The sequence below is a fragment of the Triticum urartu genome, chromosome 4 (assembly GCF_003073215.2).
Source record: "Triticum urartu cultivar G1812 chromosome 4, Tu2.1, whole genome shotgun sequence".
Classification (NCBI taxonomy): Eukaryota; Viridiplantae; Streptophyta; class Magnoliopsida; order Poales; family Poaceae; genus Triticum; species Triticum urartu.
This window is the reverse complement of record NC_053025.1, coordinates 607,795,011-607,820,174: the sequence shown is the minus strand read 5'-3', so window position 1 is coordinate 607,820,174 and position 25,164 is coordinate 607,795,011. Positions and strand designations below refer to the sequence as shown.

The 25,164-nt window shown below is 48.0% G+C and overlaps 2 protein-coding genes and 1 pseudogene across 2 annotated transcripts; 2 read left to right on the top strand and 1 right to left on the bottom strand.

Annotated features, from left to right (window-relative positions):
- The first annotated feature begins 442 nt into the window (after positions 1 to 442).
- LOC125553158 lies at positions 443 to 6,703 on the top strand (annotated as a pseudogene).
- A 7,678-nt stretch (positions 6,704 to 14,381) lies between these two features.
- Positions 14,382 to 15,813, top strand: LOC125553157 (2-(S)-hydroxypropyl-CoM dehydrogenase 1). Its single transcript, XM_048716940.1, has 4 exons — positions 14,382 to 14,608; positions 14,687 to 14,895; positions 15,087 to 15,316; positions 15,410 to 15,813. The coding sequence occupies exons 1-4, from the start codon at positions 14,502 to 14,504 to the stop codon at positions 15,686 to 15,688; spliced, it is 825 nt and encodes a 274-aa protein (XP_048572897.1). The 5' UTR covers positions 14,382 to 14,501; the 3' UTR covers positions 15,689 to 15,813.
- A 116-nt stretch (positions 15,814 to 15,929) lies between these two features.
- On the bottom strand, positions 15,930 to 19,969 carry LOC125553156 (S-adenosylmethionine carrier 1, chloroplastic/mitochondrial). The gene is made up of 12 exons (XM_048716939.1): positions 19,812 to 19,969; positions 19,642 to 19,733; positions 19,425 to 19,507; positions 18,227 to 18,303; positions 17,965 to 18,055; positions 17,739 to 17,792; positions 17,565 to 17,660; positions 17,250 to 17,339; positions 16,785 to 16,836; positions 16,594 to 16,655; positions 16,420 to 16,500; positions 15,930 to 16,292 (listed from the first exon to the last, which is right to left on the bottom strand). Exons 2-12 carry the CDS (start codon positions 19,694 to 19,696, stop codon positions 16,164 to 16,166), a joined length of 870 nt encoding a protein of 289 aa, XP_048572896.1. The 5' UTR covers positions 19,697 to 19,733; positions 19,812 to 19,969; the 3' UTR covers positions 15,930 to 16,163.
- Positions 19,970 to 25,164: the final 5,195 nt, after the last annotated feature.

The window sequence follows — 25,164 nt, the reverse complement described above, 5'->3', positions numbered from 1 at the left end:
TTGAGCATTTTAGCTTTTACTCCCTCCGTTCCAAATTAGTTCAAATTTGAACTAAAACCACGATGAGTAATTTGGAATGGAGGGAGTATATCCCTGGTGGTAATATAGCTTTCGTCTGCCGTGCTTGAATCTGTGCATTTTAAAACCGAACAAAAAAAACATGCCGAGAAAAACCAAAGCGAGTATTTTTTTTTTTGGTTCATGGTTTACAGTATGGCATATATATAGAAATCTATATAAAGACCATACAACGGTCAGGTTTCTTGGGTATAAAATCGATTTTGTTCTCTTTTTTATTTCTTGGTGATTTCGATTTTAATTCTTTTTTTTGAGCGGTGATTTCGATTTTTATTCGAAAATTTCCGGTTGAACCGAAATTATCGGCTGGAGGAAAGCCCGGCCCGGCCCACTGTAAACCGTTGCTGGTGCTGTTGTACAGTCCACCAGCCCACCACACGCTCACAGAGAGCACCACGGTCGGCGGCGCGGTAGGCCCTCGCTCCTCCGCCGCCGCTCCACCGAACTCGCCGCCTCCCCTCCCTCCGGCGCCGGCGACCTGCCTGCAGCTGCAGGTGAGAATAAAATTTTGTCTTCTCACTCTGTTGTATGAGATTCAGATTCCTGAGAAGCCTAACACCGGCAGTGGCAAGAAAGGTGAAGAACCATGCGCCCTCCAGAGCAACCATTACTTCTGCTTGTGTTTTGCTAGTAAAAACTGTGTCGTGCGGAACCGCAGATCGCATAGCAGCCACTGCCAGTTGTTCTGTCAGTTTGTTTGCCTCTAGTGTTTTACTAGCTCTACGAGTAGTAGTACACACCGCATTAGTGATCAAACCAAAGTATTTGATACTGTATAAACCGAAATCCCGTATTTACTGAACGCACACATTCATGTGCTGTATCTTCATCTGTCTAGCTATGCTTTCTTTTCTTTCCTTTTCTTCTGTACGGGTGACCCTAAAGATGTAGCGGATATAGTCTCCAATGCCCAACTGTCAAACACACTGCAACTTGCAAAATAATCTCTCTGCATCCATGCCCGGAGAAGTGAAAGCAGAGTACAGTGCTTGAAAGAACAAAAGGAAAAGCCCACAAAACAGATCAGGAATGAGTGACATTATCTGCAACTGCAAGCAAGGAACAAGTCCTTTGCGAAAACACGAAAGCAAAGTGGGGAAAAGCGAAAAGCTCATACCATCACCACAGCACCCAGCTGCCAGAACATATGCTAATTGCCCCATCTTGCACTACACTCTGTTCCCGAGCTCTTCCACCAACTACACGCAAGCAAAAACTTCTTTCATCTCTAGCAGGGCAGATGATTGGGTGATATATCTTCACGATTGTACTAAGTACGGCTGCATCTTGTACACACATTAGACATATGTAAGTTTGATTCCTCATAGGTTTTTGCAGTGTCAGATCCAGAAGTTTAAGCATCTCATCAGCTTTTGTTATTTTTGCAGCGAGGGCACAAATCTGCAGCCGATGGGTTAGATATCTTTCTCATGGATTTCTTATACTGCTGTGGTGCTAGTTTTGATTTGAGGAAGATGATCGAGTCATCTGCATCTGGGACAACAGATTTTTTTTGAGTTAACTTTATTTTTATGTGCAACTCTTCTTCACTTGTTGAATGATCTGCCTGCGGTTCCAGAGGTATTATTACAATCTCCCGTATAAGAAAAGTTGATGTTTTAGACATGATTCACATACGAAGAACCTGTTTTTTTTAATTATTCTTTCCATACTAACTCAGCAACTCACCTATTCTGGGTAATACTTTCTACAATTTGCTTTAACGTCAGCTTTTTTTATACTGGAGGAAGTACGTGTCTTTTTTTCTGTGTTTGATCTGCCTCGCAGATTAAGAGGTGTTACAATCTCAGCCAGATCTGTCTTTTTTTTTGACAAACAACCAGATTAGGAAATCTTCATAATTCAAATCCAAAATTCCAGTTTTCTTTCTGGCGTTTGTATAGCTGTTCCCCTGAATATCTAGAAATATAGAGCTTGAAGTAGATTTAAAAAAAATTATGGAAAAAGAAATATACATAAACAATGCACCTTTTTGTGATTTCTTTGTTGCAACGGTGTATATGTAATCACAGTTTTTTTAAATCTCTTGGTGTGTATACATGCTTAAAGGAGGAAGAGACAAACCCTGCTCTAAAGAAAGGCCACAAAAATCTGCGATGTGGGATGATGCCAAAAGCTCCCACCTGATCATACACCTGATTATCGACTGATATCACTGCTCGATCTTGCAGTTCATTCTGTTGTTCCCGAGCCCCGCCACCATGTAAGAAGAACAAGTGGGTTTATTTTTCCATTTCGAGTGATATTTCTTCACCTGGGACTGGATTTCTTTAGGACAACTTCTCCTTTCTCCGCAAGTCTTCTTGGCTCCTTCACTTGATATCTAGGTACTACAATTGCATCTCGTATGCACATATACAAGCTTGTTTTGTCATATGTATTTCCGTGACGCCACATCGTGAATCTGACGAGCATCTAACTTTTGTAGGCAGTGAAGAAATTAAACCGGGGCCAATAGGTTACAAGCACACAGTCATGGTTTTCTTCTGCTGAGGGTAATTATTGGTTTTGCTGTGGAGCTTCAAAATGGCTGCTAAACGACCTGAACGTACTCTGAAAGGCCATACTCTGGTTGGTACCTCTTCTCCTTAATAAACTCATGATATTTTTGTTAGATTACGAACCCTTCCAAACTTGTGTATTTGGAGCATGACTACCTCTCCCCGCGGTTACCGCACTCTTGCAATCTCGTTCCTTGAGCAATGATGTTCAGGTGCGGAGAGCTGCCTAGTGCTTCAACAATTTTGGACTGCTGCGGCCCATGAGATACTATTACTAGCAATGGTTATATGTATGTAATGAGAAAGCATATATGAACTGATTATTTTTCTTCATTAATATATTAGTTCCACAATAGCTAAACTTCTAAACTAGGCACATGTCTACACTGACCTGATAATCAAGATTGCAACAAGAGACATTTGTTGTTTTAGTTTATTAATTTAGGAAAATAGCTAGTGTCAATATGTCTACTCATTTGGCAGTCGTATCTAACAGTCGTTAATTACTGCAGGTTGTAAAGGATTTCGATGACACCGTCAAGCAACTCATTGATTTTCTGCATCATGGTGATGATGCTGCAGAAGGCAGAATAAAAGCATTCTTATTTCATGGCTGGTACGGTGAGGGTCTGGGAGCATCCGCCGTTCTTAGAGCTACAGCAGAACACCTCAAATCCAAAAGAAGCAATCCAGACATGACACTGCAATTTGGTAAAGTTGTCCACGTAGACTGCTCTCTGTGGAAAAATAGAAGGATGATGCAGCGGGAAATAGCAGCAGAACTGAACCTTGGGCATTTAATGCCTATTTTTGATAAGCAAGATGAGGATGATGATTTCAGAGGAGTAGAGGATAGTTCTAGAGCAGAGCTAACAAGCATAGCAAGTGAGATCTATGAATCTCTAATCAATGAAAAATTTCTATTAATTCTTCATTATGGGGGAGATGCAGGTATTGATCTGGCAGAGTTAGGCGTTCCTGTATTTGGACCTTTTGGTAAAGCCAAGCTTTTATGGACCAACCATGGAAGATTTCAGCTCTCACAGAAACAACAGAAGTTGTTGTCATCCAGTTTCCTTGATATAAACATGCTTTTCATTACCATGGACCACATCTATATCGGGCAACAACTACGTTGTTTATTGCACAAAGAAGCTGTTGAGGTGGTTAGTTACACCGGAATGGATGACATCAACCCAGCAACTGTTGTGGATTGCTTCTTGTACTCACTGTTGCTGATAGGACAAGCACGTGGAGACACTGTTGACTATGGCTGGGCTACCCATGCTTGCAACTACTGGATATGTGACGGAATCCTTCAAAAGGACAGAGCTTGGGAGGTTGGCAATGCATTATATGGAGTGATAGGGCAATTGCACCATTCTTCAGATGCAATAGAAACTCTATTATATTGGTTGGACCAACAAATAAAATCCTACCAAGGCTGGAAGTCAATTGCATCAAACCAACAAGGAGCACAAAGTATCTCTGCTGTTCCTGTTGATGCATCATCCTATTTCTTAACATTTAAGGGAGATGATCTGCTAGAACTACCGAATGATTTGTTTCAAGTAGCCAACAACCTCCGTGTGCTAAAACTCTGCAAGTGCAGTTTTGATTTTGCATTCCCTCCTTTCCAATCCTGCCACAACCTAAGGTTCCTTTGGCTTGACCATTGTGCAAACACTGTGAAGGAGCAAGGTGGGGGGACAAGTTTTCCAAACCTTATAGTGCTTGATCTGCGTTACACAGATTATGCCTTGCAGTAGCAGATGATTGAACGGATGACCAATCTAAGAGAGGTAAATACAAAAGGGGTCTCATGGAGGAATATAAGTCATGCATGGAAAACATTACAAAATGTTCACAAGCTCCGACTAACCGAATCTTCAGATGTGATCACGGCAAACAATTGCCCTTCCTTGGAAATGATCAATCTGGAGCTCCTTGACTTGTCCGGCAATACAGGTATGGCATCATTGCCTGCAATGTCATCAGCGGCAAGCCTGAAGATGCTTGTTCTTGATGGCTGTACCAACTTGGATACTGTTGCACTTGAAGGAGCTCTTCCACTGCTTGAGACTTTTAGCTTCGATGGTTATGGCCCAACAGAGAACTGGGCACATCCCATAAAATTGCTGAAAAAGGAATATCGGCCAAAGTCTCGTGCAACTCCAATCAAAGAAGCCAAGGTGACAAAAATCTGCCTGGCTGGTTGTGGTCGGTTGCAGAGCATATTCCTACGTGCACTTGCCAATCTGGATGAGTTGGACCTCTCTGGTACAGCCATTAAAATACTTGACCTCAATGTCATGAATGTCCCAAAGCTTAGGAAGTTATTCTTGTTGGGCTGTCGGCAGCTTTGTTGCCTAGGTTGGCGTGAATATAACACGTTTGGATTGGAAGTGGTACATGTAGACACTCGGAGGAGGAAAAGATTAGCGGTCTGCTGTGCACAAGTGAGGGAGGATTTCTTTAGATTTGTAGCATGCATTACCATTACGGATGCAAGGATTCTTTCGCGATGCATGCATGAAATCTATTATGGTTGTTTATTACATAGAGCAGGCAAGTTGCACCTCCATATCTCTTCTACTGTTCATAGCCAAATCAACATGACCAAAAGTATAAAGGAGATTGGTCCTAGCCAAGAGGGTTTTGTTCCCACAAGGCGATCGTTACCTTATGAAGATAATATCCTTCTAAAGGATGTATCATGTTCATCCCTTGTGTGCGACCAGTGGCAGCTTCAACCACTCGATGTGCATATGGAGATTGGTGATGAAGGCCACAATTTGGAGACTATGGATAAGAACGATCCTTTCAGATGGTTTGTTAGGTCTCTTATTCAGTCATTGCATGTGCATGACAATTCCTCAATCGCGGCTATCCCTCCAAGGGGTCCACAAACTTGGCGTAGCCTAACATGGTGTCATGTTGAGAGATGCCCCAAGCTACGTTCACTCTTCTCTTGTCAGCCTAAAGCAGTCAACTTCACTGATTTAAGGACATTTTCCGCATATGATCTCCCAACGGCCTACTGCATCTGGGATAAAACCAATCCTGAAGACCCTGATGATTGCATATACCTACGGAGTGCCTTCACAGCCCTACATTCCATATACCTACACAATTGCCCCAGGCTGGTATTTGCCCTCCCAATTTCCTTCACCTTGCCAAGCCTGGAGACCATCCAGATTTCATACTGCAGAAACCTCCAATATGTTTTCCCGCTGGACAACAAGTACCCTCCAGAGATAGCTTCCGGAGTCACATTCAAGAATCTGAAGCACGTCAAGCTATACCACCTCCACAGGCTGGAGCGGATATGCGAGGCCAGACTGGCCGCGCCGGCACTGGAGATGATCAGCCTCAGGGACTGCTGGGGCCTGAGGCGGATACCGGCCGTCGCCGCGTGTCAAGGTCCTAAGCCAGTTGTGGACTGTGAGAAGGATTGGTGGGGCAGGCTCGAGTGGGACGGCCTGGAGGCCGGACACCACCCGTCACTCTTTGAAACGCTTCACTCAGCTTACTATAAGAAGAAGCTCCCAAGGGTCTCCGTTCTAAGGTTCGTTCCCCATGGGCTCTTCCTTACATGCACAGACACATATATAGACAGAGCATGCATCGGTCACAGAATTTGACGTGTAGTTAAGGTATCTATTTGACTTTTGTTCTTCAATTCGTAGGTGATCTGTGCACTCCTCTACGATGCAATCAAGGAAGGCGAGCTTAAATGTTTCTGTGTTGCAAGTGTGGTGTGTGCATGTGCAAGTTACGTACGTGTGGTACGTTGCTATGCACGAAGGATAAATGGTGTGCTTTCAGTCAACAAGCTACCTGATGCGAGTATGCTTGGATTTGATTTGATTGGATTGGATTGTTGTGTGATGCGCTTTGGGTGCTGGGGCTTTCTCCAGCTTGGTGTGGAGTTCACAAGGAGCTGGTTTATTTGTGATGATTGGCGATTCGCTTGTAATAAGATTGAGGTTGTGCGGGTGTGTGCGCGCATCAATCTAGTGTGCCGTGCCGTGTGATTTTACCGATGAACCATAAATTCATCTTGTATTTGATCATATATGAACAACGTATTATTGTGATGAGTTGAACGTGGTTTGCATTGCAGTTGAGCTTGTATCCTGGCAATTTAACAGTGAGATTCAGCAAATGTAGTATGCATTCCCTTAATACAGTTGCTTGGAGTAAGATTTGTTGTGCTCATCTGCAAGAGGATTGTTTTTACATACCTGCCCATATCGAGCCTTGGTATCTCTATTTGTAATAATGTAAGCTAGCTCTCGTTGGCTGTGATGTATTGCTCACCTGTCTAGCTTGCTCTGTTTATATTTGACCAAATGCTTCACAAGTGGCCATAAAACTCTGTTTCGTTCTCTGTTTTATGTATCTGCGTGGTGGGGAAATCCAACGAAGGAGGAGATTTGACGGAATTAGTTTTTTTTAAGAACATGATTGATGGAATTCCCTCGCAAAAAAATAGATTGATGGAATTAGAGCAACTCCAACAGGCCGACCCAAACAGACGGCGTTTTTGTCCGCTTGGGTCGGCCGTCCGCCCGCCGTCCGCCCTCTTTTAGTTTTGGGTCGGCAGTGCGCCCAACGGGCCGACCCATTTCATGACTGCGCGCGTTTAAGATCATGCCTCGCTGTGGTTTTGGCTCTCCAGCGCGCGGGAAAAGTTCGCGTGCGCGGGGGAAAGCGGTCTAGCGCGCGCTGGTTTTGGCGCTCCAGCGCGCGGGAAAGGTTCACGCGCGCTCGCCGCGGCCGGCCCTCGTTATAAAGAAGGCGCTCCCTCCACACTCTGTCCGCCGCCCACTCTCGCCGCCTCTGCGCCACCATGTCGATCCGCCGCCTGGGCGCTTTGGATTTTCGCGGAGTCCGCGAGCTCCGCTCCGGCGCCTTCTCCTCCGAGATCTGCTTTCGCGAGAAGCGTCTCATCCTCGGCACCTTCGACACCGCAGAGGAGGCGGCCCGCGCGCACGACGCGATGGCGTGGCGCCTCCGGAGGCCTCGTCGGGATATGAATTTTCCCACCGTATCGAGCCAGCCGGCTCAGGATCTGGCGCCTCTCCCGCGGCTTTTCACCGACGAGGATCGTCGTGTCCACCGGAGGCGGCAGCGTCGACTTGCCATCTCAAAGAAGGACATGGAAGCTTTAGTGGTGTGGCGCGGAGGCTTCCCGCAAGACATCGTCGACGAGCGCCAGTTCTACACACAATTGAGGTTGGAGAGGGACGCGAGGAGGAGGAAGCGAGCCGCGTATCGGGAGGACAAGCGTTCACGGAAGCAGGCAGCTCAATTGAAACTGAAGCTACGAGAAACGTCGGGTCGGAATTTTGAAGACGAGCAGCTTGCTGACGCCTACATTCAGACGTCGGAGGAGGACATTACCGAGTTTGAGTCAGAAAGCGACGAGTAGTGGTCTTTTTCTTTTATCTGTGTATGCTAGAACTATATCCTATTTTAATCTGAAAAAATGGCCAGCGGCGTCGGCGACATAGTAGGCGGGCGAGTGTGTGAATCCAATGTGCCACCGATCAGCGGGCCCGGTGAGGAAAGAGGGCGAGCGCGCGCGTCCGTCTTGTGTCCGCGCCGACGCAAATCAGGCTTAAAAATAGGCCGGCAATGGGTCGGCAGGCGGACGAAAGCGGACGCGCGTCCGTTTGGGTCGACGCGTTGGACCGGTTTTTTTGTCCGCGCCAATCCAAACGGACGGCCGCGGACGAAATGGCTCGCTCTTACTTAATCTACGGTCGATGTGCAGCGGGAGCGGTGGCCGGCCACAGATTGAGATCCACGAGTAGTCAATCCATTTTCTACCTTGCTCTTCCTATCTATCTATGCAAAATATAAAATAAAATACCTTGGTCTTCTCAAATCGAACCCTAGTCTTGGGCCGGCGCACGCACAATGTCATGGGCGTGGCGATCGTTCCTCGGTCGATCTCACCCCCTCCTCATCTCCCGTCCACGGCCAGTCCGCCGCCATGCCAGCCGCCCCACCGCCGTTCTAGGCCGAGATGGCCCGATCGGCTCACGAGGTTACGATGGCGACTCGCATGCCAAGGTCGCGACGAAGCGGCATCTGTACGTGGTGCTCGACGACCACAAGGCGGCTACGGAATCCACAAGCTGGACCTTGGCGCCGAGGACGATCTGGACGGCGGCGGTGCGCGGCCCCTCCCGGACCCTCCGCTCCTGCGTGTCGTGCTTGCAACCGTCGGAGAGCGCGCGCAGTTCGCCGCCGTGGGCAGCAGCATCGTGGCCATAGGCACCCCTTCCGTCTTAGAAGACTGTTGGCTCGACGAGCTAGGCGCCCTCCTCGTCTACGACACCAAGACGGCGGCGACGGTCGTCACGCCCCAGCTCCCAAACGGCCTCCTGCCGGACGGCCACAAGGCAGCCATGGCCGTCGGGAACAGACTGTACATGCTCGAGTCCAAGTCCAGTCCGGCGTGGAAGCCGTACGCGTGGAACACCGGCGGGAACCTTCACTGCCTGCGGGACGGCCACGACGACGTCGGCGGGTGGACAGGTTGGCAGCCACAGTTCCACTACCCGCGGTGGTGCTGGAACGCCAACCCGACTCTCCCGGCCCTCCCGTTCTGCGCCGACTACATCACGGCGTACACGGCGCACGCGCCGCCGCACGAGCAGGTGCACGAGATCTTCGTGTCCGTGAGAGCCGCGGACACGAAAGAGTACCATCTGGGAGCAGCTACCTTCTCGTTCAGCACGGCGACGAGCGAGTGGACACGGCGCGGGGACTGGCAGCTGCCGGCCCACGGCCACGCCCACTACGACGGCGAGCTGGGCGCGTGGCTCGGGCTCCACTTAGTGAACGACGAAGGCGACATGTATGGCCCCCGCGTGACGGACGGACGCCTCTGCATCGGCGACGTCACTTCCCACCCGGCCGAGTGGAAGGTCGGCAGGGAGCAGCTGTTCCGCCTGGATGAGGATGTCGCGGCAGGCTGGAGGCACGCTGATGCCAAGCTCGTGCCCATGGTGGCGAGCGATGGTGGCAGCGAGTACTGCATCATGGAGCGCCTACGACCCAAGAAGGAGAAGGAGAAGGAGAAGAAGGTGGTGTGGGTCAACCATTATTGGTACGAGAAGGAAGAGGAGGTGGAGTGTCTCCTCCGGCTCACCAGTTTCCGTGTCGAGCGTGGCGAGGACGGTGAGCCGGTGGCCACGGCTTGCCGGACACCTCGCTATTACAAGGTGTTCAGTCATAATAAGAATTTTGAGGCTCAAGCGTTCTGGATGTAATTAGCACAGCCGCATGCATGCTTGGTTGAATTTTCTTCCAAATGTAACAAACTATCGGAGTAGTTAAAAGGAATTTCACCGAATGTTATTATGATTTTTCATGTGGTGATCATCATGCGAGGATCATTGTCTTACTGCTATAATACCAAAGCAAGTTGAATAAATTGCAAATGGGTGCCGGACCCATCATAGATGCATGTGTGGTGTTAAAGTTCGTACGTGATAGGCCCGGGGTAGAAATCCGTCTCCGATGTGTGACCAACGTCGACAGGTAACCTGGTCGACGAAGCCTAATTTGATGGGTTCTACTATATCGGCATGTCTACAATGGCCTATTCGATTCCATAAAAGTTAACCCTAATCAGCGTGCCTCCCTTTCATTTGCAATCAGAGTCCCCACCACCTCAATTGATGTGTCTAGATCGTGCCTACTTGGCCAAAAAAAAGAACAAGAAGGGGGAGTGGATTGCTCCCTCGTCGTCGTCCCTCCGATGGAGGAGAGATGGTGACATCAGGCGGTGTCAAACATTCAGTCGTAGAAGGAAGGGGGCACCGGATAAAGAGCTCGAGAGGAATAGGAGCCGCCAGAGAGCAGGGCACAGAGCTCCTGGGGATGGAAAAAAAATGCAAGTCTCAAATGCCAAGTGCAAAACAGTCATTCATGAGATGACGAGAACATTATATTATTTAATAACAGCAAAACCATATTTGGTTGGAGCTAACTAGATAAGGGGAATGGAATGTTAAGGGTTTTAAGATATAAAGTGACATGTTTGATTGGAGGCGATGAGAATTAGGGGGGATTGGACTTGGGCGTTAGAGTCTAACTTTCCATGGTAGCTACATGTAAGTTGACTTAATTTATAGTTTGGTTAAGTCGATTTTCTGTGAGAAGGAACGATTGAGGAGGAAGAAAACTAGAGGAAGAAGAAAGAAGGTTGACAGTTGGATCCTTAATCTGATGACCCGGAAAATCGACCTAACCAAATTTTTTTTCAGACGACTTACATAAAGGATTTTCCCTCACTTTCACCATCTTTTTTTATGGGAAGGCTTACTTTATTAATCAAATGATAGATACATCGTCTGCTAGCAATTTCACAATAAAATCAGGCGGGACATCAATCCAAAGAGATGGATTGTTAACAAGTACCCATCTAGCCAGCTTAAGAGCTACAAAGTTTGACTCTCTAATACAATGCTCGACAGTAACCTTCCCGAAATCTACTAGATTACTTCGACATTCATCAATGACCGGCGCTGCCACCATAGAATAACCTCCATTGTGGTTTAGTGCATCCACCACCGTGGTATTGTCTGATCTCACCACCAAGTTATAGCATCCCGTATCCCTTGCTAGTTTCAATCCTTCGAGCAAAGCTGCCGCTTCTGCCGTAAACACATCAGCTACATGTTCTAATCTCGCTGTGGATGCCGCTATAAAGGACCCCCGGTGATCACGGATAACAGCTCCACATGATCCTGCATAGTCGTCCTCTGTGAATGATGCATCCACATTTAGAATTAGCTGCCCCGCGAGAAACGCCGGGCACTTATTTATCTTGGGTGCGATTTTAACTTCGGTTCCACGAACATAGTTCAGCGCTAGGGCAACCATGGCAGGTGTTGTTCTTCCTGGTGTCAATATATCTTCGCCTCGCACAAACTGTCTTCTTTGCCACCATAAAAACCAGCATGCTATCGATATAAGCTCTGGTAATTCAACCACTCCAGAGTAGCATCGCTGATAAGAACCATCGCAGAGAATAAAACCTAGGACCGCCGAACCTGACCGACCAGTCATTCTAGCGAAAGTAATATCAGGTGCGATTCCCAGAGCCTCCCATACTGCCTGCGATCTTGCACACTTGAACAACATATGAGATAAGTCCTCCGCCCCATCTGGACAAAATGGGCATTGGGAAACAGTCCCAACATGGCGATTCATCAGGGTACTCCGACATGGAATGGCGTTGTGCAAGCATCTCCAGATAAAAAATTTAACTTTTGCTGGTACTTTCAAACTCCACAAATTCCTCCAGACTAGGTGGGGCGCCATGGAATAGCTGGCCAGACCGCTTTCCTCGGTATCATAGTTGACTTCCCATTGCTTGTAGTAGGCAGATCGCACTGAAAATACTCCGCTCTTTGTGAGGTGCCATGCAACATAGTCCTCCGTCTCCACATGAAACAACGGAATTTGTAATATGCGCTCTGCATCGATATGCCAAAAGTTCTCCCAGATTAACATCTCATCCCATTCTCCTGTAGTTGGGTCAATCAACTCATTCACTTTAGTAAGTACATGGTTCCCCCTTACTGTTAATATTTTCTTGGAAGCACTGTTTGGGATCCAGCAATCATCCCATATATTAATCTTGTCTCCATTGCCTACTCTCCAAATATAGCCCTTCTTAAAAGTTTGAATGCCGGACCAAATGCTTTGCCACACATAAGACGACCCCTTCTTCAATTGACAGTTCAAAAGGTCTCCTGTAGGGTAGTACCTTGCTCTTAGAACACGTGCACATAAGGAACCAAAGTTCTCAATTAGTCTCCAACACTGTTTTGCCAACATTGCCAGATTAAAACTATGAATATCCCGGAATCCCATACATCCTCTCTCCTTTGGAATACACATCTTCCACCAAGCAAACCAATGCATCCTTCGTTGGTTCTCCTCATCACCCCACCAAAATTTTCTTTGGGAATTTAAATACACTCATCGCATAAGTTGGGATGGCTTGGGCCACCGCTTTCAGCAAAGCCTCTTTACCTCCATATGAGAGAGTTCTCTCTTTCCATCCATTCACCATTGCTTGAATTCTTTCTATAATGTGTTTAAAACAATCAACACGGTCCACCCCTACCATGGATGGTAGACCCAAATATTTGTCTGATATAGACTCAGTCATGATGTTCAGAGTTTGGCACACTTCTGCCTTCACCTCGACATTTGTGTTAGGACTGAAGAATATAGAGCATTTTGCTTCACTCACCAATTGGCCCGAGGCTGAACAATACACATCTAATATTCCACGCAGGGTGTTTGCATTTTGGGCATCTGCTCTCATAAGAATAAGAGAATCATCAGCAAAAAGTAAATGAGATATTTTTGGGGAGTCTCTACACACCTGCACACCATTCAAGTTACCAACCTCCTCCTCATGGGTAATAAGAGCAGACAGTCCTTATACTCAACCGATCTTACGCAAGACTGTTCTTCTATCTCCATTAGCAAAACTCGCTGCCTGTCTCCCGACTCGTCAGTGAGAGGGCCGGACCGCAGCAACTCCAACTCCGCCTTGAGCTCCTTTAACCGCCAATGGGGCGCCTTAAGTATCGAGCGATCCCATTCATGCATGGTGGCGTGGACACTAGCTGTGCGTTCTGCAATTGGTCCCTCACTTTTACCATCTTATTAGAGAAGGGAGTGTATGGAACTTGGGAGGGAACTAATATACGGAGAACAAAAGCTAACCCTGACTCTCATGATTGCCTTTCATTTTCCAATCCATGCCGCTGCCACCTCAATGGATATGTTTAGATCGTGCCTGCTTCGCCATAGGACGAGAAGAAGATTGCCGCCGGCATTAATGCCTCATCGAATGGGAGAAGAGATGAAAACATTGAGGCAAATATTCGCACGTCCAGTCATAAAGAGGGAGACGGTCGCCGTATAAGAAAAATGATAGAAAGGGAGGGCCACCAGAGAGCATGACGGCAAGCTATAGAGGACACGTGGCACGTGGAAAACGGTTCGTTCACGAGGTGACGAGGACACCATAAATTTTCAAAAATGATAAGTACTAAATGTTCGGTACGGGCACATGAAAACCCGCCCGGACATTTTTCATGGCAACTTTAGGCCACGTTCGAAAGTTCTCTGGCTTCCCAAATTGGCTAGCTTCTCGGCCAGCCAGCCAAGCCAGCTTCGCACGGGAGTGGCGAAGCGTTCGGCAGCAGCGGCTGCTTCTGCTCCGTCAGCATGGGCCAGAGAGGAGAGGCACGGGCTAGTCTGACACTGGGGTCGTGAGGTCACTGGTTTGCTTGGGAGTGTTTTCTCTAATCGAAGCGGTACACAAATCACTTCGGAATAATATTCTCATGTAAATTCATTCAACTCATTCTTCGTCGTTTGGAGAAGCTACGCTTCCGCTGCTCCACGAAATTGCAATGCGGGAGGGCTGGGCTTCCTAAAGCTGGCTTCGCGGACCTGGGCCGTTTGGCATCGCTCTACGCATGGAGCTGGTGACGCGTGGAGCTGGAGAGCATCCGAGCAGGTCATAAGTTGACAAGAGGATGGCAAGTTAGGTGCAAGCTCCTTAAGCACAAAAGTTATTATGCTTGACAACTAAAGTTGTCATCCTCACATCATTAAATTTGCAGCTGAAAGTCATTCAGAGCACGTACTTGTACCGAATGTTTGATACTTATCAGATTCGTAAAAAATTTAACGCCAACGTGTATGGCGTGGCCCGATATTGAAGATGATGACTGGGTAAATTTTGTCTTGTTATAACTCTCACGTGTCACGCACGCAGCAAGGCGACGACGCACTTGACACGGTTGGTCGCTGCTGCCGGGAAGAAGAAGAAGAAGGGGAAAGGGGATGGCCGCCGACGCAGCCTACGCGAAGCGGGTGCTGCTCGCCTGCAACGGCGGCGGCGACGCCGTCTCGCGGGGGGTCGCCGTCGGCCTAGCCAGGCACGGCTGCAGGTACTCCCTCTCACCTCGCCGCCGTTCCCCTTCTTCTTCCTGTTGCTCGGTTCTGAATCTAAGCGCGCGCGCGCACAGGCTGGTCCTGGTGGGCGACGAGGGCGCCCTGGCCGCGACGGCGGAGGAGGCGCGGCGCAGCGCGGCCGGAGGGGCGGCGGCCGTCGCGGTGGTGGGACTGGACCTCGCGGCCTGCGACGAGGCGGCCGTCGGCGCCGCGGTGGAGGCGGCGTGGCGCTGCTTCGGGGACGGCGGGCTCGACGCCCTCGTCAACTACTGCTCCTACGAGGGTATGCACATATTACTGACAGACAGTGATACACATGCCCGATTTTCCATCTGACAGAAATCTTTTACACATGCCCAAGCCCGACTAATCACCAACCCAAATGTTGTCTGAATCTTTCAGTCAGCTTATCGTCCACTAATTTCACCCATGGACCTCTTTGACCATGAAATGTTTGCTTCACTGTAAGAGCAGGGGAAGTGCAAGACTGCCTCAGCGTGACTGAAGATGAGTACAACAAGACCATGAAAGTCAATGTAATCACACCCTGGCTTCTGATAAAGGCGATGGCGAAGCGGTTCCGGGATGCGCAGTCCGGCGGTTCCGTGGTGTGCTTGACCCAGATCATCGGCGCCGAGAGAGGATTGTATCCGGGGGCGGCGGCATATGGCACAAGTTTAGGCGCCGTTCACCAGCTCGTCAGAGTAAGCCTTCTTTCCTGTTACCAAAAAAGCCTGAATGATTAATCACGGAAATCCTGAATGCGTACATGACCATGATGTTCTTCGTTTTTTCAGCTATCGGCGATGGAGCTCGGCAAGCACAAGATCAGGGTGAATGCCGTCTGCCGCGGCCTCCACCTGGGGGACAAGTTCCCTGTCTCTGTTGGGGAGGAGAAGGCCGAGAAGGCGACCAGGGAGGTGATGCCGCTGCGGCGGTGGCTGGACCCAGAGAAGGACCTCGCTTCCACGGTGCTGTACCTGGTCGGCGACGACTCCCGCTTCATGACAGGCACCACCATCTATGTCGACGGCGCGCAGTCCATCGTGCGCCCTCGCATGCGTTCCTTCCTGTAGGTAGGTTAGTCATGCCGGTCCTGGGGATGGTTGGCCATGTCTGGATTTCCACACTCCATCAGGATGACTCCTGATATGTTGTTGTTGAATAACAGTGGTTTGTGCAAAGAGAGCAAGTGTGATAATTAAGCAGTCTCTGTGAATGCAATAATGAATGGTAGAGTAAAGATCAAAATTGACAAAGACTATCCAGAATCAACATGAGTGGCACAGCAGGCCCTTCTTCAGATAAAAGACAGTCTTTTTTGGAGAACAATCTGCTAAACTTTATTAAAGGAGTAATGTTTACAGGGACTCATACAGGATCATAACCATCGCCGACGTCAAAACAAACTCTTGAAACTGATTGTATGACTTATAGTTCTGGAAGAAGAAACGCAAGGCCCAGCACATAAAATTGGAGCAAAACTTCAGGTGAAGGGCAATAGTGTGGTGTTCAGCATAGGATGCACAATTGCTTGGTGGGTTGGTTGGTTCACTCGTCCTTCTCTACCAGCGCAGCCTTGCGGCTGCTCCTCTCAGCGAGCACCGACTTGGTCTTCTCCAGCACGCCGAAGAAGATGGACCCGCCGATGCCGATCCACAGAACTCGCGGCTCGATGCCCTGCAAGCATCGTCAAAATCATAAGAAGCATTGTGCTTAGCATTAGATTATCCAATAGGGTATTTTTAAAGAGTTTAAACTGCTTTTCTCTCACACACAAATAAAAGCTATATCAGTGGTTCTATACCTTCAAGAATGCCCCGGGACCTTCCTCTCTCAAGATCGTCTTAGCACAGCTTACGATTCCGGAGTATTGCTTCGTTTGCCCCTGCAATGGAAGTTGGAACCAGTGGGTCAGTACTCAATTATGTAAAAGCGGATTTTGGTGTGGAATGTTCCATTTAAAGGGGGGAGGATCCACCTGAACCATCAACCTTGTCTTCAGAACATCGAGGGGGGTCGTTATAGCGCCAGTAATCGCACCTAGCAGAAATGATATAAGATAGTAGTCTTAGGCCAATGGGGGATATAAGAGCAGGAAAAGTGGGAAAGCAAATACAATAAGAGTTAAGAATGTAACTTGAAAAAATAAATTGGGAAATTTGGTTTTACCAGCAAAAGCACCAATTAGTGCATTCTCTGGATCCTTCAGCTCCCTCTTTGCCTGAATAGGTCCATGAAAATTTCAGTTCAAGATAAATTTGGAGAACAGTTAACAGAAATTACTGCTCCACGGGGCACTAATCAAGCGACATTGTAATGCATGTCGATAGGATTTGATGAAAACAGAAAGCATATATACATTTTAGATAATCATGTCACTGGCATCAGAATGTGTCCAAAATCTATGGCAGTTATGACGAAACAATCATGTCCCCAAATCTATGACATGATTTTTAACTGAACATTGTTCATCAAAGGTACAAAATCTAGGAAGGTGTGAGTTCTCAATCCCATATCAAGAATTCAAGACTGGAAGTGTTCTCAGGCATAGAAATAAGAGCATACGTGTTCATGGGAGTAGCTAAGAATGAATAGTAGGTATGGTTAGTATATCAGCAGTGCTGGACTAAGTACCATAAGCTTGTAACCAATTCGAAGTTGCTCGTATATGCAGAATTGAATGGCGTCAAATGGAAGATCTCGAAGTAAAAATGAACCATAACCCTGCAAACAAAAATAATCTAGTGTTAGAATGGATAAGATGATGATATGTATCATGTGACCGCATTTTCTTAACAACCAAATTAATAATTGTCCATACATACTTTAGGGAAAAATGAATGGATTCAAATAATTATATTTCTCCTGATACATGAAATAGCAAGGAAAACTTAAATCTAATATTGGTCAATAGATTGTTCACCAACTAAGAGCTCAGAAGATACATACAGCAAAAAGACCTCTAAATCCTTCCTTGGCAACTATGAGACGAACAGCATCAGGCGCAGTCCTGAACTGACCAGTTTGCATCCTTTGTTTGACCACCTGAATGCAAAGCAATCAATTTCTTATGACAAACAACACTTAATGAACAGAAAATAGAAAAACAAAAAAGATACTGACCTCTGTGGGGACACGAATGAGAGAAGCACCCAACCCTCCAACAGCACCTGCAGTCTGTAGCATCCTCATTCAGAAAAAAAAAAGGCTGGCATAAAGCAACATGCTTAAGGGAGTAAGAATGCATTATAAGGGCCGTCGACAAGCTTGCTAGTGCAAACATTACAAAGTGAAAAAGAGAGTGCCTACAGCAATCAGCTAGTGCAACATAAAGTGTGTATGGACTTACAAGATGAGCAACAGCACTCAAATTTTCAGGAAACATGTCCAGTAGCTTCCGTTTAGTTGGTTCGTATATTCCCACAAACAGAGCAGAAGCCCTGCAATAATTTACAAAGCAGCTCAAGAAAATGACAACAGTATATACTGGAAGCAATTATGGCAGTAATTTCATCTCATGAACAATGGATACGCACAATTTATGAGAAGTTGTGGTGCAATGTGAAGAGAATGATATACTACTGTAACTGTTTAACATGATGTAGACTCACGGGAGAACACCGACAAGATTTCCACCCAATCCGGAATACAGGCCTTTCCATTGAATTTGACTTCCAGCTCGAGCAGCCTGCAGATATAAAAAAGGAAGTCAGACAAAATATGTGTGCTGGAATTGTCCATTACCTGTAAGCCATTAACATTTAGAAAAGAATAAGACTTCTCATAGCGAGACTAAATAGTGAACAAGAAAAAATTATACTGACACTATAAATGAAGGGCATAGTTTTATTAGTTAGTGAGTGAGCACTTGGACAATAGTAGCAAACATTCATGTTAGCCGTGTAACCCTTGCATAATCGAGTGTGTATTATATATGGCAATAGAGAAATGCCCTGCACACTGTTTTACAAGGTCAACCGGAACTGAATTACTAGTAGACTACTAAAGTATTCTATCTCCCCGCCAATTTAACACATTATCGTTTTTGTCATAATTATTTGAAAGGTGCATAGGCCATAAGAATCTTCGAAGCCTTTTTATAGACGAAAACAATGAAGTGTTATATTGGCGGGGAGATAGAAATCAGCTTTGAAGCTGATAGTTCAGATTTCAGAATCCAAGCAAGTCTGAAGCACCTTTTTATTCTTAATTGTAAGGTTGCACCTGTTATTGTTTGGGTCATATTTGCTACTGTCTAACATGTGTAGGGTGATACTGGATCAATTACCCTGCAACTGTGGACGTTGATGGGTGGATTCAGAGTGTTAATCTGCCCAAATTCAAGTCCTTTTGCAAGAAGAGGAACGAGCAATGGCAGCAAGCGCATCCAAGCCCTTATTCCTCCATCGCAGGCCCCAACCACGCCGCAACAAATTTCCAACACCACAGTTAGGTTACACTCGTCATCTTTCGCTTTGAATCTGAATACGGTGATTGAATGTCGCGGCATGTCCCATTCAACCTTGCTAGTTTTCGTTTTTTGTGGTTTCGCGATATTGGGAGCAGAGATTTGTGCCAGGTTCAGACATGGCAACCAGTGCAGGTAGTACAACATATGACGGGCCGTCAGACAATGGCATCCTTAAGCAAGTACGTACTAACTGTTGGGAATTGAGTGTAAAATAGCCCGTTGGTTGGGAGCAGGCTCTGGGGTCTGATTGACTGGCCATTGCATTGCCAACAAGCAAAATCGGAGACTGAACTGCACATCTTGAGACCAAATACTCGATTATGTAAGAGGCGGCTGACCTGAAGCCTGGTCTTGATGGTGTCGATGGGGTAGAGCGCCGTCTCCACCACGACCCCGGCGGCGCCTCCGGCTATGACGCCCTCTGCAGGCGAGCAGGAAAGAAAAAAACAGCACGCATAATGAGTCCCCTTCATCCGTGACTGCGAGGAAGGCTGCAGAAAGCGGGGCGAGCTTGTACTGCAGCCGCTGGAGGAGGAGTAGGAGGAGGCGACGCACCGCAGAGGATCTGGAGGAAATTGAAGGGCTTGTCTTCCCCGCCGCCGCCGCCCATGTCTGCCCGCCGGCCGCCGAGAAAGCTGCCCCGAGGTCTGGAGCAAAACAGAGAGGAGCTGAAGCCATTTGCCGCGGGAATCTGCGGGGAAGAGAGGAGAGGAGAGGATTCGCACCTGAGGAGGGGAGGAGGAGGAGGAGCCGCGGGGGACAAGAGCAGAGCGGTGGATTGGGGAGGAAGAAGAGAAGAGGGTTTGAGATTGGGTCGACATCCCGGGTGGATTAGCGCCTGGGCCCATTAGCGGCACCTGGGTTTCTTGTAGGGCTCTTAGCGGCCGGCCCATTTGAGCCTAAAAGAGGGAGCTCGAGCAGCGGCAGCCCGCTCAAAAAAAAGAGAGCAGCGGCAGCCAGCACACGCACGAGTAAAATCGGTCTACCCTAAAAAAAAGAGAGTAAAATCGGTCAAAAAAAAAAGATGCACGAAAGTAAAAGAGGAGCTCACCGAGGGCGGCGGCCGGCGTTGTCGAGGGAGGGCACCGACGGCAGGAGGCCGGCGAGCCGCGGCCGGAGGCTTGTGGCGGCGCACAAGCAAGAGAGAGGGAGAGATGAGTCGTGTGTGGGAAAATCAGGGGCGGCAGCTAGGTTTTACGATTGGGCCATTGGGGGAATCTGGGAGGGGCTCGGGGCAGTACGATCCAGTACGATGTGTGTCGGCCTGTTGAGCCACTTGCTTGCTGGGCTTCCGGCCTCACTCGCTCGCTTCTTCAGCCTGCAGTTCGGTGTTTACCGTCAAGACAGTGTGACGAGGATGCAAACCGATATCACTGAATTATTAAATTCAGTTTTTCATAATTCAGCGTCAAACTGAAGTTCGATCGGTTTCAGGTTTCTTCGGTGCGTTTTTTGGTCGTTTTTTTTTCTGCCTACCCTGAGTTCTGGCCAGGGACATCGGGCACGAGTGCGGGCGGCTCGGTAGTGCTCAGCCGTGGCCGGGGCAGGGTGCAGTGCCCGCGGATCTGAACGAGTTGAGGTCATCGGTGGCGTGGTTCATGTGCCGGCGTGCAGTCGGCAAGTGACAATAGAGTGGCCGTTCGTCGGCTTTACCTAAGCAGCTGCCTGGTGAGGAGTTGGGGGGAGGGCTTGATCCGATAGGATTTGGCGGCAGGGCCTCGTTGGTGGGTATGCTGATGTGTGGTCTGTGTGGTTTGGGAGATACATCCGGTAGAAAGTATTGTCCTCGGTCGTGTCCGGAGCCAGTGCTGTTAACACTTTCGAGCGATGTTTCCTTATTGTTGACACCATCGAGGTGATACTCCATGCTACAACATTCGCAGCTTCAGGGAAACCCTAGATCCGTGTGATCATACGATGATGACGCTATGGCATTGTATTCCTCCTTGGGCGTCGTCTTTGGATCTAAGAATCGGGAAACAGGACTGGTGGAAGACGACTGTTGGCATCGGGGCTCCTATGACAACCTCAACAGGGGTGAGAGTTGTCGGGGTCGCGACAAGGGTAGAGGTAGTTGAGTATTCTCCAGCATGCCCGCGGGATTTCCTCATGTTGTTTATTGTTGTGAAGTCGGAGCTGTGGTGGTGGGGTCCCAATGGCGACGATGACAACAACAGGTGAATTGTTCGATGATTTCCAGTGGCGTCAGCCTTGCATAGTTCCCTTTACAGCTCTCCGACGGATTTTCAATGGCCGAGTCTTTGGCATGGACCATCATGTGACTCAGCATGGCCTTTATAGTGTGGAGTAAGTTGGTGATGGACTATGGCGAATTTGGAGTCGCTTGCTCATGGGAATGGGACGGGTGGTGATAGCGCTTGCTCGGGGAGAAGTGATGACGTTGACATCGATGTGTTACCTCGACAAGGCCTTCCACTTAGTGTTGTGCATGAGGTATCTTATGTGAGCCACTCGGCAATTTGTGACAGTTTTCGCTCGCTTTTCGTTAATTACCTAACAATTCTCTTCTTTTAATTAAATTAATGGATGATGTAAATCTTTTGCCTCCTTTTAAGAAAAACGCTGACGCAGGTTTCACTCTTCTATTGATGAATAAATCATGTCGGTTCTAAGAAAGAAAATCGAATAAGAATATACCAACACCATGGATGCTATTCTATAGAACTTGGAGCATTCTTAAATTTGAATTGCCGCACAGCTTTGGGCACTGCTTTTTTTGGGAGCTTTGAGCATCTTTAAATATGGATCGCTATGCAAATCCGAAGAGAAGAAGAAATCAGAAACCAAAATGGATAGTAGTGGTATTCAGTTTGGATTGAATTGGTTGCCACCCACCCAGGTAGCGGGCAGGCATCTGTGCGAACGTACATCTCTTCGTCCCGTGATTATGGATCATCACCAGTCACAGTCAGGCAGTCATCACTCACCAGTTGTTTCCGTTACCACTATCCAGAGAAGGGATGAAAGCTCACCATACCGGACCTAGAGCTGCCGTACTCATCTCATTTGATAATGAACAAGCATGTATATGTCCATGGTACGCCACTCTTTCGTGAACGCGATATCACGAGAATAAATAGGGGCACGCATGCATGGCAAGATTGATTAATTATCGATCAGTTAATTTCCTCACTGTGCTAGTACCTGGAAATTCCTGGGCTCCAAATTCTGGAGTAGGTGGTTTTCAGCAACTGAGAAACTCGTGGACACGTCGCCGTCGCGGGGGACTGATTTGGGCACGTCACAACAGGTCGATCGATGTAAACAATTGATTAAGTACAGTGACGATACTGACTAACCAACCAAGTACTTGTACTAGCATATCGTACGTGGAAGAGATAGCGATCGTGCACCTAACAACAAGCTGATGTTGTTAAGAGTTGGAGTTTAGCTAGGCCGAGGGAATTGATCGTGGCGGTTGAGCCACAGATCTTCTCACGTAAATACGCCATGATCAGGTTGTTCTAATGACACATGAGCGATTTCATTCTCTCTGTCATTCAGGTTAAGTGAGCATGCATGCATGTAAGTTTCTAGCCTCAGAACAAAAAACTAGTGTATTCAGGATCTCGTTAGCAGGTAGCTGAAGTGCTGAACCACTTACGATATCTTTAGCAGGTAAGTAGCTGCCACAGTCCAATCGGGGAAGGAACCGTACCACAGATCAGGCAACAAAATCGGTGGTAGATGAGCTAATATGAGCTAGCAAGCGAATGAGGTACACACACTGTTACTTCCAGGGCAGCTGCTAGACTAGCCCAGCACTACATTAGTTCCCATGCTGGAGTCTCTGCAGACCCAGAAGCAGAGGGACCGATCAATCATGAACGTAGCCAAAGCACTGTGGCGCATTCAGTTAGTACCCCCACCCCCATGCTGCATGCCAAGCTTCCACACGCAAATTAAGCCAAGACGCGGGTCAAATCGGCACAAGGCATGGGGCATCGCTTGACAGCTTTGTTTGATTGGCCGACGGTGGGAACATGTCACGCAAAATGCCAACACATACACCCAACCGAACCGTGGATTAGTCGTCGCTGTTACGAACTGCATGGTCCCGTCATCCTGAGCATAACAATATCTTGTCACCACTGTTGCGGCGTGCGTATGCATCGTCGGTCATTTCAGCGTGGGGGCGGGGGTAGTTCATCGCCGGACAAAAGTATCAAAGTTTATTGACGGACAGTGCAAATTCATACTACAAACGATTGGAAACAAAAATGAAACATAGATAAACAAAAAAGAACGGATGAAATCACCATTTCCTCGCCGCCCCCTTCCCCTTGCGATCGCCCGTGCTGCTTTGCACCTCCGAGTACGTGTCGTCGTGCAGCGGTGCATCGTTGTCGGAGCTAGAGCTGTCCGTCAGGTCGGAGTACGTCGTCGGAGCACCTTTGGCCCGATAGTCTCTGGAGCAGGCGTTCCTACTCCCTCCATCTTGGGCCGCCTCCGCCTTGGCCGTCCTCTCCTTGGATGCCTCACGCTCCGACAACTCGATGGTCAGCCGAAGTGCCTTGGCATTTTAGCGGCGGAGCAGCCGCGCATCCATCTCCGCCGTCACGAGGGAGTAGTGGAGGATCGACGCGATGAGTCCAGCCTCGGGATCGCCCATCGACGCGTTCATGCGTGCCCGACATGTTGCCGGCGCCTCCCTCGCTGCCGTCCTCTCCCACAACTGCTGCTACTCACGACGGGCTAGCTGCCCGTGCCTCAGATTCAGGTGTGCTCATCCGCGCCATGCACGAGGACCAGCCGGAGCCCGGATACCCATTCCGTAGCAGATTGAACCCGCGGTGGAGGACGGCGTTCGGCGTACCTAGACGTCCGAGGAGCCGAGAGGTCGGGGCAGCGCGGCATCCTGCTATAGATGCTCTAGCAAAACCATTCACGTCCTCTCACTGCAAAGGAAAGAGATATCAGCTAACAAAAGGTAGGTTTATATACGAGCATCAACTATAACTTGCGAAAGCGAACCAACCTGTGGTTCAATGATTAGGTGAACAATGATACCCCAGCTCATCAGGGTTTAAATCCTGGTACTCGCATTTAACCTGGATTTATTTCAGGATTTCCTGCGATGCGCGTTCAGTGGAAGAAGACGTTCCCGTCGACTATGAGGCGCCTACATGACTTCGTAAAATCTCAAGATGATATACCGGCTCAATCTCTCGAAGGTGTTCATAGGGATAGGATGTGCGTGTGTATGTTTATATGTGTGAGTGTATACGCATATATATAAGCGCTTGCGTATGTATTGTGTTAAAAAAAACTGTAGATGGATGAGCTGGCTAGCTTAGGACAGTAGCATGCACATGAATTCATTTATGAACTAATGATGCACGTCGTGGGCCTATCAGAAGTACGTTCACGAAGAAGATTCTCTGCAAGTTAACCATGCATGCATGCATTCATTCAGTACTGTATGAACAGCCTAGGCGTAAAGCACTGCACTCGGTCAGTTAGCACAGGTAGGATAGGAAGCTTCTATCTGTATGTGGACCGACTGAGCTCTGAAGCCTCCGTCCGTCCGTCGCTGGGACGTGGCCACCAACGCACAGTGCATGTCGCCATCGGCACAACGCATCACAGACAGCTGACAAGTCCAACGCAGCGCAGAAAAAGGCCGAGAATATATATACGCAAAGTGGATGTAGTTACCTACAGAGAAAAAGATTAGTTTGATCTTTGATCTATATGTTGCACATGATGCAGCAGCAGTTGGTACATATGTATGTGGCGCTCGTTCTTGATCCTCCATCAGGGTTGCTTAATCCAACGTGGCTAGCTGGGTGTGTCACTTTGTTTTTTGCGAGGAGAAAAAATAGTTTTATTTCATAGTATTTACAAAATTATAGTTGAGAAGTAAAAGATCCTCAATACGTGGCGTATCGCTTGTTGGAGGGAGGTTTTTCTGATGTTGCAACCTGAGTGTGCCCTGCCGACATGGTTCTTTTCCACCATGCGTTGCACGGGCATGTATATATGTATGTCTGTCTGTACGTAGGGTATGCACACTATATGCATGTCAGCTTCAACAAAGAAAGAAGAACATCAAGG

Excerpts from the sequence above, each read along its gene's own strand:
- LOC125553157 (XM_048716940.1), top strand. The coding sequence starts at position 14,502 with ATGGCCGCCGACGCAGCCTACGCGAAGCGGGTGCTGCTCGCCTGCAAC. Across the intron at positions 14,609-14,686 it reads CTAGCCAGGCACGGCTGCAG|GCTGGTCCTGGTGGGCGACG; the intron begins GTACTCCCTCTC and ends GCGCGCGCACAG. Across the intron at positions 15,317-15,409 it reads CCGTTCACCAGCTCGTCAGA|CTATCGGCGATGGAGCTCGG; the intron begins GTAAGCCTTCTT and ends TCGTTTTTTCAG.
- LOC125553156 (XM_048716939.1), bottom strand. The coding sequence starts at position 19,696 with ATGGGCGGCGGCGGCGGGGAAGACAAGCCCTTCAATTTCCTCCAGATC. Across the intron at positions 17,340-17,564 it reads GATTTAGAGGTCTTTTTGCT|GGTTATGGTTCATTTTTACT; the intron begins GTATGTATCTTC and ends TTTTGTTTGCAG. Across the intron at positions 16,501-16,593 it reads AGACAAGGTTGATGGTTCAG|GGGCAAACGAAGCAATACTC; the intron begins GTGGATCCTCCC and ends CTTCCATTGCAG.